Source organism: Lepeophtheirus salmonis, chromosome 1, assembly GCF_016086655.4.
Source record: "Lepeophtheirus salmonis chromosome 1, UVic_Lsal_1.4, whole genome shotgun sequence".
In the NCBI taxonomy this organism is placed as follows: Eukaryota; Metazoa; Arthropoda; class Copepoda; order Siphonostomatoida; family Caligidae; genus Lepeophtheirus; species Lepeophtheirus salmonis.
This window is the reverse complement of record NC_052131.2, coordinates 3,569,372-3,585,357: the sequence shown is the minus strand read 5'-3', so window position 1 is coordinate 3,585,357 and position 15,986 is coordinate 3,569,372. Positions and strand designations below refer to the sequence as shown.

At 31.2% G+C, this 15,986-nt stretch overlaps 1 protein-coding gene and 1 long non-coding RNA gene across 3 annotated transcripts in view; one reads left to right on the top strand and one right to left on the bottom strand.

Annotated features, from left to right (window-relative positions):
- The window catches only part of Ca-alpha1T (Ca[2+]-channel protein alpha[[1]] subunit T), a 490,322-nt gene that overhangs the window by 391,717 nt on the left and 82,619 nt on the right, over positions 1–15,986 (top strand). For both annotated transcript variants that reach the window (XM_071887138.1, XM_071887140.1), the window contains one exon: positions 13,499–13,596. In XM_071887138.1, coding sequence (XP_071743239.1) covers positions 13,499–13,596 — 98 coding nt within the window. The remainder of the gene's footprint in view (positions 1–13,498; positions 13,597–15,986) is intronic.
- LOC121114118 (uncharacterized) lies at positions 8,406–9,122 on the bottom strand. The gene is made up of 3 exons (XR_011779277.1): positions 8,981–9,122; positions 8,840–8,922; positions 8,406–8,544 (listed from the first exon to the last, which is right to left on the bottom strand). It is a non-coding gene; the product is annotated as an uncharacterized lncRNA (long non-coding RNA).

Below are 15,986 nucleotides of genomic sequence, written 5' to 3'. Positions count from 1 at the left end.
GATTTAATTCGAGTTAAATTAAACATATTTATAATCTAAGGCTTAGTTTTGATTGAGTGTTTGTAGAGGTTTTTTTTCTAAATGGTTATAAATTATAGGTAGTAATTACTATTAAAGTATAAAACTTGAAAGTTAACTTATTTATAAGTTTACACCATAGATTTCAAACATAATCTGTAGTCTACACAATAATAATTCCAGAACATCCTTAAAGTCCAAATTACTATGCTGGGAAGAACATAGCCACTATTCATGCTATTTCATTATTTGGTCTTGCGAATAGTCAATAGCATCAGAGTAAAGAGTTAAGTTACTATGAGAAGTTGTGTGTATAGTTGTCCCTTGGTTATGAGTATATAAATGAAACTTATGAATGTCTAGCAATCGATTACATACTACAGGACGATTCTTCAATTAATTTCTTTTTTTTTTAAAGTATAATATCAGTTAATTTATTTACAACCAATGAACATTCACAAAAATCATAACGGAATTAATAAGTAGGAAATTAAAAGCTGACTAAAATAATAAACAAGAGTCGTTGATGTTTTGAATATACTATTTTGAAGGAACAAAAGCATTGAGGTCAAGAGCTATCACAAAATACATAATAAATGCTCTGACATTTCGTACATAATTTATTGTCAGTTCAAGATTTATTTACTCCTGGTCTTATCAGTATTCTAATGCAAATTATTTGAACTAAATTAAGATATTGTCAAAAGATAAGTGGGAGTAGAAAGGGGTAAAACTTTTAAAAAGACGAACTTGACTCCATCAACACAATAAAACATAGATGCTTATAAAATCAGTAACATTTAATCGATTTCGTCTCTATTGGACACCTCTTCAGAAATAATAATATAAGAATATTTTTAAATTCTCAAGTTTTCACAAAAAAAATAAAACCCTTCAAATATAAAAATACAAATATATAGAATAACATATACCAGTACATTAATAATAAAATTTTAATTTTTACCCCATTTAGAGGTTCGTTATATTACTTAAATTCATAATTATATTTTTTAAAAGTGATTTTTGAAACGAAACTGTTTTGCAGTAAATTTAATGAACGTCCAATTTAATATCTTTTCATTCCAGTGGGTGTAATTTTTTAAATAAAAATTAAAAAATCAGCAAGAGACGATTTTTATTCATTTCTAAAAAAAATTATAAATCCATTGCCTTAAGAAAATTCATTAAATAATTTAAGGTCCCTTACAAAAACTCTTTAAAAAAATAAAACAAGGGTAGTGCCCCTGCAAATAATCTTTGACCAAGGCCTTGTGAGTTGGACCTCTTAGGGTTTAAAATTTAAGGAAATGACTTACAGGTAGCAAAAGGTTGGGAAAAGCTTATATAAACTAATCTGATGTTACTAAATTGACAGCTGAAGAATATTGACAAGTTTGATCAATTAAAATCATAAAAACATGCCAAAAAGTAATTTTCTTTCTATTTTGCTTTATTAAAAGGGACAAAAAAAGCCTTCAAACTTATTTCATAAGTTAATACATAATTACTTTAAAATGTTGGAGTATATTAGAATGTTTTTTTTGTGAAAACTTGAAAATTTAAGAATATTGTTATATTATTATTTCTGAAGAGGTGTCCAATGGAGACGAAATCGATTAAATGTTAATGATCTTATAAACATCTATGTTTTATTGCGTTGATTGAGTCAAGTCCGTCTTCGTAAAAGTTTTACCCCTTCCTACTCCCACTCTTAACTTTTTTATGAAGATATCAACCTTGAAAAGTGTTTATGATTACAGAAGAGAAAACCCCAAATTCCATAACCATTTTCAAAGACCTACTCCAATCCAACCACCGAATCATTTTTCCATCGAGCGAACGATTTCGTAAAAAAAAAATTCTATTTTGAAACAAACTTTTATCTTTCTATCAAAATGTATGCAACAACAAGTTATTCTGAGGACACTTCAGATCAGAAATCATCCAACGAGAGATATTTCTCAACAGGTGAGGAAATAATGGGAGGATGCTCTCTTAAACCATTTCTCAAGATCTTGAAAGTTGCCGACAGAGATGCAGAAAAGAAAGTTAAAGAAACCCTTTATAAACTATCCGAAGCTATGAATAGTCTATTTCTGAAATTCTATTCAAGCCAAAATGCTACCATAATCAAAGTAATGAAAGCAAATCGAGAAAAATATGAAAGACTTGCCACAAATTAAGCCAGAAAAATATTTTTTTACCTCAAATCACGTTCAAAGTGAACGTGACAATGAAGATTTAACATCAAAAATTGGAATCAATCCTAGATCAGAAGAGAAAAAGGAAATAAGGTGATTCACCAAATGCAATAAATTCAGACGGTTCCAGATGAGAAAAAAAAAGGAAAATATTTCAATCACCCATCATTACTCATCTATTGAATTAACAAATAGAGCTCCTGGAAAGAAGATTAAATTTTTCGATTACCCTAACGAAATGGAAACTTGCCAGGATCCTGGTTGAGTTCCAAAAGTTAGAAAGGTCAACAATGTGGCGTAAGTTCTTCTTTAACAAATGTGAAAAAGAAGGAGAAGATGTTACTAGATGTGCCCCTTGTTTACAAGATACAAAATTCGAATCTTCCGAATGGAACCAGTAAATAAATCAATGGATATATATCTGGAATCAAAGGTAAATTCATCAGAACAACTCCCAAACGTATTCGTACAAACATTTCACAAGACGAGAAAGAAGCATTGAAAGAAATAATTAGAATCCAAAAGAACCCATAATTGATCATCAAAGTGGTAGACAATGGTGGATGAATTTTTACGTCTATTTTCATACTATTTGGAATCTTGCAATGAACATCTCTCATCTAAAACTGGCAATAGCAATACATACTACAAAGAAGTCATAGAGAAGGAATTCAAAAATATCAAGAAAAAAATCAAAGAAATTTGGAATGATGGAATATTAGATTGTTTCATTGATAAGGATGAATTTTCATGTCTAAACCCCAAAAAAAAGAAAGTTGCTCGATTTTAAGAGATCTTTAAAATTCACATAGACCCTCCAACAAGAACGTCCTATCATATCTGACAATGAGTTCATCACTGATAAGATAAGCCAATAAATGGATTTTCATTCAAAAGCTCTTGTAAAATCTCGGGAAACATTCAACCAACATAAAAATTTGGAAATTACGTTAACGTTGAATAAGTTAATATACAAAACTATGATACCATTTTTTGGGGGTTTTCACTGTCAATAACAATTTATATTTATGCATACTATATACCTTCATAGATAGGCCTTTTATTTTTTTACTCTCAAACTATTCTAATATTGACTATTACAAGTATTTTGTAATTTAAATTTAATTAAACATGGATGGTGAAAGTATAAGCCGGCATTGGATGAGTAGAAATAGATACAAATAGAATAAAACTACTAATTTATGTTGGTAAAAAGCTTTCCCCCGTATCCAGAATTAGATTTGGGAAGGAAGAGGCTTGGTTTTTTAAATTATAACTTTTTAACAAAGTTTCACAATCTAAATTTATTCACAAAATATTTCCAAAATTTACCACCAATATTGCTTAAAATTTTGTTATCCTGAGGTAAAAAAATTCTAATAAAGAGAAAAATTCCTTAACTTGGGTGGGATATACAGCCCCTCCAGCCCAACCCCTGAAGACGCCCCTATCTTGATAACACTTTATTATGCCGCTCGGAGAATTGAATATTACTCTATAACTTACTACGAAGCCTCCATAAAAGAGGGGTGTCCATAGGGGGGGGGGGTTGGAGGGACTGTAGTTCCCCTTAAAATAAAGTTAGGTTTTTTGATTGTCACTAGAATTTTTTTTGGTCATTTTATTTTCGAATTTTGTATCAAAAATAAATAATAATAACGAGTTTCAAGGCCTGCCACACGCTTACAGATCCTAACAGATAGTTTATCTACTCAGGACAAGGGCCAAATAATATTTTTATGTTATATTTAAAAAACATCATAAATATTTAGCACCCCTTCGATCTTGGAGTTATGTCTTGATAGCAAACTCGAAGTAAAATATTACTGTTGTTTAGTTACTAAGCTTATATATTTTGTTAACAAATGAAGTCCTTCTAAAAATAAAAACATAAATTATCATTATTTTGTAGTTCTGCAGTACACACTGTAAATTTAAAATTAAATTAAATTTATGAATCGCAAATTTTCATTTTTATTAACTAAAAACATGACTAAATGGCAAAAAGAATTAGAAAATATTTTTTATAAAGCTTGAAAGAGAAGATGTATCTAAAAATATCTTATGTGTTAATATTATAAATGGATATTATCAGAGTTACATTTGAGTAATACATAAAGCTAAAAAAATCAATTTTACAGGAGCAGAAAATTTTATGAAAATTACTGGAGTTTGCCCGAAATATTTCTTGAAAATTTTGACTTTACTTCAACTCTAATACTCCTAAATTGAAATATTTGATTAATAGTTAATGTACTGGGCCAATAGTTATTATTTACATATCTCTATTATACAAATTTCGAGAGGTTAAGAGTAATAATTTACAATGTTCCGATTAGCAATGTTGTAGAGCACATAACTAGCTGTCAATTGCTAAGAAAAACACTCTCCTAGTCACCAACATGAGCACACAGTACAAAAAGAGGATTGAGATTGCAGCAATGCTCCACGCGGGATTGTACCAGACGGCCACGGAGAGCAGACTTTGGCCTCAAGTAAGACGATTTACAATATTTCCATGCGGTGGAAGGTCAGAAAGGACCTGGGACACTCCTCACGAGCTGGTAGAAAACCCTCAATGTTCGTCAGCCGCCTGAAGTCGGTCTTTAAGAAAAAGCCTTATTTCTCCATTCCTGACACGGTTAGGAAGATGAACAAGTCCCCGTCAGCGGTGTTCAGAGGTCTAAAACGGGTAGGAGAAAAGTCCATATGGAGAGACCAAAAACGATCCTGAACCACCTTTAGGGAACCTGTAGACTTATTATGCTCCTTTCCGATGAGAAGAACTTTACTGTTGTCTTCAAAAGGCAGAATGATCTAGTTTTGACAATTGGAGGGTTTAGCAGAGGACCACCGATATCTCTCCACTAACAAACACCCTGCTTCAGTGATGTGTTAGGCCGGGTAGCATCCAACAGGAAGGCTATAAATCCCATGTTGTTCCGTGTAGGATACAGACTGAAGACTCATGAGTACGTCAAAATTCTAGACACCAAATTTATCCCATGGATTCAGTCCAACGTTGTCAATTATCTCAGTGTGTTCCACCAAGATGGAGCACCTATTCACACTGCAAAGGGAGCCAAAATGTGGCTCCAGTCCAACATTAACTACTAGGCAATGGACTTCTGGCCACAGCAGAGGCCACACCTCAACCCCTAGACTATTCCATCTAGTTGCTATTGGAGTACAAGGCCTCCATGAGACAACATAATAGCACCTGCACCCTGAAGACCTTCTTCAACAAGGCCTTGGCCTCTGTGACTGCCGAGTACACCCAGAGGAGTTGAAGAAACTCCCCCACCACCAGTAATATACTTGTTTCCTGATTTACCCAGGATCCTGCCATGGACTTTAATACTTTGTGTGTTAAAATGGGAAAATAATAACGATAGGGCCGATAACTTATAGTACTAATCAAAAAGACAATGAAAAAATAAAAACATTTATTTCTTAATAGTATTTTAGAAGATTTAATGTATACCAAAGGAAAAACTCTATTTATAATATAAGTAAATTCTCAAACCCGACGCAGAAGTCAAAACTTTAAATTCTACCAAACTTGAAAATTTTGACTCTAATACAACACTAACTTTAATTAAATATATATGCCATATCCGGTCCTAATATTTTTTTACTTTTTTTTTTTCTTTTCTTTGATGAATAATTTATAACGTCTGAGTCAATAGATTGGCGTAGTTATGGATCTCTTAGTCACATAACTATATATTTAATTAATCAAACATTTCTTTTATTGTATCAAGTCAATTTATAAAATACATGAATACCAATTTATGATAAGTTATCTTTCTCAATTGTATACTCCGAAAATAACTTTAAATTAGAAGTAGAAGAAAAGAAAAAGTAACTCAGAAAAATTAAAAAATTAAATGGGAAATATAGGATTTAAAATTAATTCGTTCTCATGTCGTGTCCCTGTTGTTGATTGTTGATTAAATCTATTTAGGAAAGGATGTTCATTACTCAAAAATGACGTAATAAAGATAATTGCTAAGAAAAAAAAATCTTTTTTATAATACCAATTACAAATTAACAGGCCAGCTAAAAAAATAAACCGGATTTACATCATTGTAGATGTTGGTATGTATTTTGTACTTTTTTTTTACAAGTAGATGAAGTAAGTATGTCTGGCATTGCCCGGGACATTAAAAAATTAATATTAATTCTGAACTCTTTTCCTTTTTTCAAAGAGATTATAAGGTTTAGCGAAGAAAAAATATTCAGGTTGAACTATTGTTTGCTCCTTTTTCATATTATTGTCAAAAATCCTGTGTCTTATTCTCTCTTCTACACTGGTTTGGGTGTAATTCCCGGCAAACACACACACACAGATATTCACATTGAATAAAATATATAGCTTTGTATATATTTGAAAAAAATTGTAGTTGGCCAATATTTTAATTTAAGCTCAATGATTCATGATGGGGTCTCTGACATATAGTTGTAGTCTAAGAAGAATTAATTTCTTTCCATTTTTATTGCAACAAATAAGAAGAAACAATCAGAATTTGATTAAAAAAATATAAAATTTCAGTACTTTACCTCGATAAATTCCAGTTATAAAAAGTTCAAATCAATATTGCAGCTGTACCAGACCTTCAAAAACCAAATAGTCCTTTGTAAATGAAGCCCTAATTAATCATGTTTAAAATAAGTTCCTTTTATGTAAAAATAGTTGAAAACCTAAAAGGTGTTTTTTTCAAACAATACCCTTAAAAGATGGTGTTATTTTCTTTAACGTTTAAATTGACTTTTCTAATGATTATATGATTATCTAGTATATATAAGTACATATTTAAAATTAATATATAATTTTGCAAAACAAAACGTAGTTTATGGATAAATGAGGAATTTTTTTCATGCTCAAAAAATGAATGAAACCTATAAAATGGGTGGAACTACTCAAAAATTATCGAAATTCACATTATATACGTAAAAACTAATTGCAGATCCCTAATCAACTTATCAAGTACTATTAGAAATTGAATATGGAATTTAAACGATTAAGTAAAATTTTGAAGGCTTGTGTATTCTTACCCTTATTGTATGAAAATGTAAGTTACAATAATTTCTTTTTTTAGCCGACTAATCCGTTCCTTGTATGTACATAGTATGCTACTAATTAACTAATATTCCTCATGGAGACATCAGCATATGTAGTATATACGTACTGAGTGTATCTCTGTCCATATAGACGTATATATTTTCATTAATTATACCGAGAAATATTATTAAGTCTCGAAGTACATGTGTTAATTAATTTATGCATATATATTTATGAATAACTTATGAGTTGTGGCTGTTGTATTTTTATTAAGGGTTTATATTTTTTATAATTTTTTTAACAATGTTATAATTGTTATTATTTATTGTTGAAGATTTACACCTCTACATTTTTTTATTTTTTTTTTGTAAATAAACAAAGATCCATGGATTTTGTTCATCTGTTCCCATGATTCTTCCTCTTGTATGATTAAAGGCAGCCGACGTATTATAAACTCCAAAATGTTATAACATAGGATTTTATACCCTCTATACTGATTCATATAAATCCAGGACTCCAATTCTATGTATATTGTAAAGCGAGTGGTCCATTAAAATCGGAATATTTTGAGTTTTCAACTTCAATAAGATATAATTTATTAATTAAAAATATAATTTCAACAAAATTAATACTATAAATAGATGTATGCCTGAGTTCTCTTAACCATTAATGTGCCACCTTTTCTGGAAATGGTGGATCTAGGCGGCTGAGGAAGGTCTAGCACCAAATGCAGATGTATTCCTCTGTCTTGGCGTCCCAACGCTGGCTTACAGTGGCTTTGAGGACATCAGAGTTTGGATGACAGACACTACAGGCCTTTCCTTGACATTCACTAAAAAGTTGTAGTTAATGGGGTTGGCATGAGGGCTGTAGGGGAGGGGGTGGAGTAAAAAAAAAGAGTTCAAAAGAACTACACAAAACTCATTCCAAAGAGTCTTGCAATGAGTGATGTGTTTCTTTCATTACTGATCTCAAAATGTGCTTTATAACCAATTTTTTAATAGCTCTCTGGACATTCTGGTGTGAAACCACGAGATTTCTTGCATGGTCCCTTTTAGACTTGAGGAGATTGGTCTGGGCTGTTTTCTTTAACTCTTACGGGTCCTGTTTGGGCCTTTTTAACAGGTCCCTTCTTCTTCTCCATTGTTTCAGACTTGTTGACGGTGTATAGGATGCTCCTGGAGACGCTTAACTGATGGAGTGGGGGAATGGAAATTTGTCGATCACGTACAAGTGCCATTTTGTCGACTTCAACGTAGACTAGAGAGATCATGCTTGTTTGTTTTATGTAGCTAATTGCTGATGCTTTAATATATCGAAATATGAATTAATTTATATCACTCAACCTTCATTAATTATTAAATTAGTAAGTGTTCATATTTCAACAAAACACCCGATATCATATTCAAAGAAAACAACAAAAAATTAGTGTCACAGTTGACATCAATAAAAATACAAAAAGGTTGGCTATATAAGTTTTTTTCCCCTTTTGTCAGTTTAGGTTGGGAGTGAATAAAAAAAAAAGCTCGAAATTTTTTACATCAAAATGATATACTTTTTATCATGCTGGCAATCAGGCTATAGAAGAAGTAGCAAAGTGGGTGTAGTTTTGGTCGAGTTACAAGATTTCAACGCTTTCTTGGGAAAAAAAAGAAATTTTTGTCATGTGTTGGAGTATTAAGAAACGTCTACTTACCGTTAAGAATAATAATATGGCAAAAAAGTAAAACGATTCTTTCAATTCATTTTCATTATTTGAAATTTGCAAAATTCCATGAAAGCAAAAAATCCCACGCTTGAGAGCTAAAATTGGCGTTTTAATATAAAATACCATTCAAAGATTATGTGCTTTTTGTCCAATTCATTAATTTTTGAACCGGATTTTTTCCTGAAAACCCAACAGTTTTAAGAATAATTATTTAATCAACTATGTATCCACAGTTACGGAATAAGACGTGTTATTAAGTACATGTTGCATTTGTTTGTAAAAGATACGTATTCCTTTAAAACCTCTTAGTTTAAAGTTATTCAAAGAGAAATGAAAAAATCATCTGGTATTAAAATATCCAAGTTTGGTGTATGAACAATGGGGATATGATTTTGATTTTTAATAAGAAAAATACTCGCTATATGAAGACGTCTGTTGTGGGATCTGTGATATTAATTACATATAATTGGTATTTTTAGCTCATAGTGAATTTAATTTTTTTTAATACATTGAATAGCAAATCTTTCCTGGACTATGAGTTATTCTATCAGTTGATCTGCTAAGTGTCTATTCAAATCAATTTTGGCTTCTTTATATCTCGTCGTTTACTTCATACACATCGTGCAATATCACTTTTTTACTACTCTCCCTCTTTACTTCTTTTGCTTTGATGTGTGCCTTCTTCTAATCTAACATGTTGATTAATTCATTTTGTAATACATTGATTCATCTGCAACGGACAACCAAGATCTGTCAGAAGTAAAAACTCTTCTTTGCACTTACCGGGCGTGCAATCCTTCAAATCTCACTTGCAACTACCTCTAAGAACTGTCAAGAGTATTTATTCTATATTCTTTTTACTATATACTATCTATATCACTTATATCTATTTAAAATTATCTTATTATCATCTTGACATAAAATTCATAGCTATTAAAAAAAAATTAAATTTTTTGTGAATAGCTATGAATTTTTGAAATAGTGAATGACAAAATAAAAAAGAAACAAGGAGACCTCTGATTCTCTTCAGTCTATGTATACTATTGATGACCTAACGGAAAAATTAACATCTATCAACCAGAATTTTGAGTCTCTGAATAACAAATTAGAAGTACTTACTCATGAAATACAATCAACAAACAAGAGAGTTGATAATGGGGAAAAGGAACTAGATAGTCTCAAACAATGGACTGATTATGAACTACGGGAGAGAGAAGAGAATAGAAGAAAAATGATCATTTATAGTCTTGCGTCAGAAATTGAGTCGAAAGAGATAATTGTAGAAAAGTTTGGGATTGAAAAATGTAAAATCTAATACACTTTTGGTATAAGGAGTAAACAGAATCACCCATCCCGATTATAGTGGGGTTCGTTGATGGCCTGACAAAGAACTTATTATAAACAAAAAAATACAAAATGTGGATGTCAAAGCATCCCTTACAAAATGAAGATTTTAAAGAAAAAAAAACGCGGCAAACCCAGACCTCTTTCAGCTTGTAAGAAGGTCTGGGCAGCTAAGAATCATCAAAAGGAAAAACTAAAGACATTTTATTTAAACATCAGTAGCTTATTCCACAAGATTCATAAACTTCAAATGATTATTGAGGAACATCAGCCTTCATTGATCTGTATCACCGAAACTTGGCTAATTGATCATATAAATTCCGAAATCATTCTAAACAACATTTTTCTAATTTTTCGAGCGGATTGCAACTCATCCACCAAATCCAGGGGAGTGGGGTTGCTATCTACTCCCGTAATTATACACGAGCTTTTAATCCCCAGAAACACTGGTGAATTTTGTCAACTGTGTACGATTCAAGTTCAAAATTTGAAATGTATGTGTGTATACAGATCCCCAACTCCAATAACACAAGTGACGTTGCGCTCTCTTCTTTCATAAAAGAAATTAATAGCTCCACCATAATCTGCGGGGACTTCAATATTCCTGCAGTTGACTGGAATACTCTGACACCTTACTCCAACACAGCAAATCTACTTATCCAGGTTTTCCTTGACTCCTTTCTCCACCAATACATCACTGAATCTACACACATCAAAGGAAACATATTAGATATAATCTTTTATAATTCATAATGTAATATTAAGACCGACATCATGAAGGAGATGTCCCTCTCAGATCACTACCCATTGTTATTGATGCTGATTACATCGTCAAGTTGAAAAAGTTATACGAGTCACCCAACTTCCCCCTAGATTTTAAAAACACCAGTACTATAGCAATCCAAACAAGCTTGTTATTCATTTACTGGGTTTCACTTTTCTCCACCCCGAATATCTCCACGAACATGGTACCAGGCGTCGAGGATATGTGGTCTGCATTTCGTGATATACTTCACTCTTTTATTGATAAGAACATTCCCAACAAAAAAATCTCATAATAATAAAGGCTCTCCATGGACGAATCGGAGCATCATCTTATAAGCAAGGAAGAAAGGAAAAACCTATTGTCAATACAAAAAATTCCCATGTCCTCAAGACATAGAAAAGTATAAAGCTCTCCAAAATGATGTTAAACTTCTGGTGTCTTTGAGTAGACGTAAATTTGATGATAAATTGTTAGCTAACTTTGATAAAAATAAAATCAATCCTGTTTTCTCTTATATGAAACACAAATCAGGGCCACTCAATAAGGCTTTTAACGAATTTGAATTGGATGACGGTACTCGAATGACCGATGATCATAGCATTACAAATCTTTTTGATCAACCACTCCCAGAGAACCGTCCTCGCCTATCCAAGATTTTCTTTGAAGAATCAGTTGTCCTAATAGCATTTCTTCCCTCAATAGTTCTTTCTCGTTGGGTACTGATGGTATTTGTGCTTTCTTCTTGAAGAAGCTTAGTAATGTTATTTACTTCCTCTTACTATGATATTCAACAAGTCGATGCAGGAGAGAGTGGTGCCTTTTGAATATAAATGCGCTAATATTATCCCAATACACAAAAAGGAAGCCATAAGGATGTTCGTAATTACCGACCAATTACCATCATAAGCCAGATCTCTCGACTAATGGAGAAGTTAATCAATTCTGAATTGAGAATTTTTTTTGAGAAACACAATTTGATATCCCAGACAACATGGATTCCGAAGTGGAGGATCTTGTATTACATACTTGATATCATTCTGGGATGATGTTGCTCGAAGTAGGGACTTCTCACTGGATACATATTTTTTATACTTTGATTTCAGCAAGGCGTTCGACTAGGTGCTGCATGGTGGGCTGGAACACAAACTATATTGCATTGGGATTGAGGGTGAACTGTTGCAGTGGATTTCATCTTGGCTCAGAAATCGAGAACAATCAGTTCTAATAAACAGCAATGGATCAGCTCAATAGGTGTCCCATCCTCTGTACCTCATCTTGGTCCTTGGACCTACCCTCTTCTCTGTTTATATTAATGACCTGTGCGACAACCTCAGATCCAAAATATATATGTATGCTGACGACACCAAGCTTGTTTGCCACTCAGAAGAGTAGGCCAAACATGAACTCAGAGAATTTCTGAGGTGGAGCGACCGACGGAGAGTTCCTGTAAATCTTGAGAAGTGCTCTTTTATGATTTTTGGGGCGACGCTATTGATCTTGGAGAGATCAAGAATGTGGATATCTTTAAGGAGCTTGGAGTGCTGGCATTTCCTAATATGAAATTCAGAACTCACATATACAGTATTGTTATAAAAGCAAACAGAGCGCTTGGGTTTGTTAAAATGAGTTTTATACCAGAAATATGAAGCTGATGAAGAAGCTTTATGAAGCATACATTATGCCTATTTTAAACTACGCTTCCCAGTTGTGGAATTCAATGTATAGAAAGGAAATCAGAGCTCTTGAAAATGTATATAAACGCTTTATTAAGATGGTATGCGGCGATATATCCTATGAGGTTAGTTTACATCTAGTCGGGTTGTTGTCGCTTGAAAAGAGGAGGAAACTTGAGGATGTGGTTATGATGTTTAAAGTTATTAATGGACTGACTCATTGTAATATCAAGCCCAAGGTATGTAGTAAGGTGTACCACACTAGGTTGTCTTCCAACTCTTACTTAGTTCAGCCATCGGCAAATACTAATTCCCCCCAACATAACTTTTTTAATCGAACTATATGGATATGGAGCAGCCTCCCCGAAGAGGTGAGAAGAACGTCTTCACTTTGCAGTTTTAAGAGACTTTTAAAAAATTATCCACATCTACTTTAATTCCACACCACATTATATCATTTCATTTTACCATATTATTTCAATACATTTTATCATATTGTTTTATTATACTTTATCATAATGTGTTATTATATTTTATCATGAGTCGACAATATTTGGCTTTTTTTTAGCCACTGGTCTAAACCAATTAAATGAATAAATGTGATTTAAAACACTTATTTTACTGGCATTCTGAATAAGGAAGTTAGTTAAACTGTAATATCATTAAAATATGAGAGATTAAGAAAGTTCAAAATATTTTTTCTTATTTTTTTTTTTTTTTCAGAGCGTTAGAATACTGCTTAAAAGTAGAAAAGTTAAATCTTTCAACACTACGCACGGTACGGGTACTTCGACCCCTTAGGGCCATCAATAGAATACCAAGTAAGTACAACATCTTATTGTGTATGTTTATATAGCTTATAAATGAAAATTCCACTATCGTTTATTATATTATTTTCCCCATCTTATTAAAGAGTTTCTCTTGCTTAGTTGCATGATCTTATAGCATGTATACATAATATATATGTATATACTTATAAATGTTGAATTTATATCAAAAATGCAATTTGAAAGAATTTTAAATAATTTTTTCATTTTCTTTTTTCGTTCGTTTTATTATTTATTTACTTATTTGGTTGTATTCTTGTAAAGAATCCTTTCCTGTAAATTATAATATATTCACAAGTAAAAAGAATTTGTGAATGAATCTTCAAATTGAAAGCAACTTTCTTTCAGCATTACTTTGCTCTATAATTTCAAATAAAAATATTGGTGAATTTATATAAATGTTTATTCATAACCCCTATATTTTTTTACTTAAGGGTTATTTCATAAAAAGTTTAACCATCATGGACAACAAAAGTGACAGATTTCAACGTTGGTAGATTTATTTTAACAAAAATTATCCAATTATTTTTTTAATTGATACATGTATTAGCTTTGTATATGTTATTTCTAACACTACCATAAAAAAAAATTAGAATTAGTAAAACTGTCACTTTTATCGTTTAAAAAAGAGATGTCGGATCGATAGAGTTTTAAATTCTAAATATTTTTTAGTCTGTGCTTTTTATTAAGTTGGCAATGTGAGCAGTATTTTTTTTTTCTAAAGTAGTTATCATTAGGTTTTAATTCTTGTGCAGAGAACATCTAGCCATAAGTACTAAGTATCTTTTATGATTGTGCTCTTCAATAACGGAAAGTAACACTTAGAAGCGGATTGGAAGTTTTGAAGATAGGTCCTTGTTCGATTTAGAGTATAATTTAGGATCGACATCGATGTTCTTGTTCATTTCTTTTTTTTCCTCCTCACATAGCAACTTGTTCCTGACTTAATATAAATTCAAGTATAGTTTAGCTTCTTTCCTTACAACTGTTTGGGTTACTTTGCTGTTCTTTATTTTATTTTTGTTTTCCAGAAAGAAAATAATAAGGATTTATAGCTCTTAAGATCAGAATGTTATAACAATTTCAAATTTCAATAATTTTTTTTTTAAATTCACCTGTGAATTATTTTAGATTCGAAAAACCTTTTAAAACCATGCAACCTTCATAATTTAACAAAGTACTGTTTTTATTTGTTTATTTTCTAAAAAAGTTATAATAAATTAACTTGTTTATACTTTTAAGTATATTTATTTTTCATTTATGTGTCCCTTACTAATCGATTCCCTTCTCCCACGCCATTATAGTTAAAGTACTATATTTAATTTTGTCTCACTTAACATAAAATTGTAGTTTCCAAAGCTGGGATAAAGTCATAAAACCCCCACTCTTAGAACTAATTGGATCTTCTAATACTAAATGCAAAATTGAAATGAATCACAAAGGTTGACTTAATTTCTCAGAAGAAACGTTATTCAAAAAAACATTTACTTTACATAAATAGGTTCAGGATATTTTTTTCTTCATCCATTTACTTTCCTAGTCAGAAGTTGTTGAAATTAAGAAAAAAGACACACATTATAAAATCTCATACAACTACTAGAATTCCCTATTCAAAGTTTTTAATGTATCGATATTTTTTTACAAATACAATATTTCGTTTCTCTGTACATATATCCTTAAAATAAATTTAAAATGAAACGAATAAAAAGCAAACTTCAAATGTACTGTGCTTGTTTGAGCAGTGACAATGATAATCCCTTGTTGCAATTAATTATACAAAATAAGTAGTAATTACACTTAGATTTTTCATCCTTATTTTAAGTTTAAGCTTTTTGACATAAATACTACATAGTCAACTAGAAAAAGGATATATAAAAATATGTATATTAAATGTACATCCGTGATAATAAATTTTGCATAATTGAAATATAACTCTAAGGGCATTTCGGAAGACCAATCAGAAACACAATGAAAAGGGATATAGAGACAGTTCATTTCATCGTTTTTTTTTAGAGATGATGATAGTTCATCAAGTGATGCTTTTCTCCGATACTAGTAAAAATATGCGTAGACTAAAAGAATTGATATTTTAATAACACATATGGTTGTGTCATAGATATTTTTCAATTACACAAATCAAAGCCTTCTTATTGAGTATCTCTTCCTGCAGGATCATGATTCGTCGCTTTTAAGCATTGAATGCTAATACATATTCCTTCTTTTCAATTATATCAAATAATAATTATTTATTCTATTATGTTATGTTTGCATTGTGATACCATGGAGATTACATGTATATTTTATTTCCAGATGTTTAGTAATCCATGCATTTTTTTTAATAGGAGAAAATGTGTTTTAAGTACAAATGCCGAAATATGGACCCC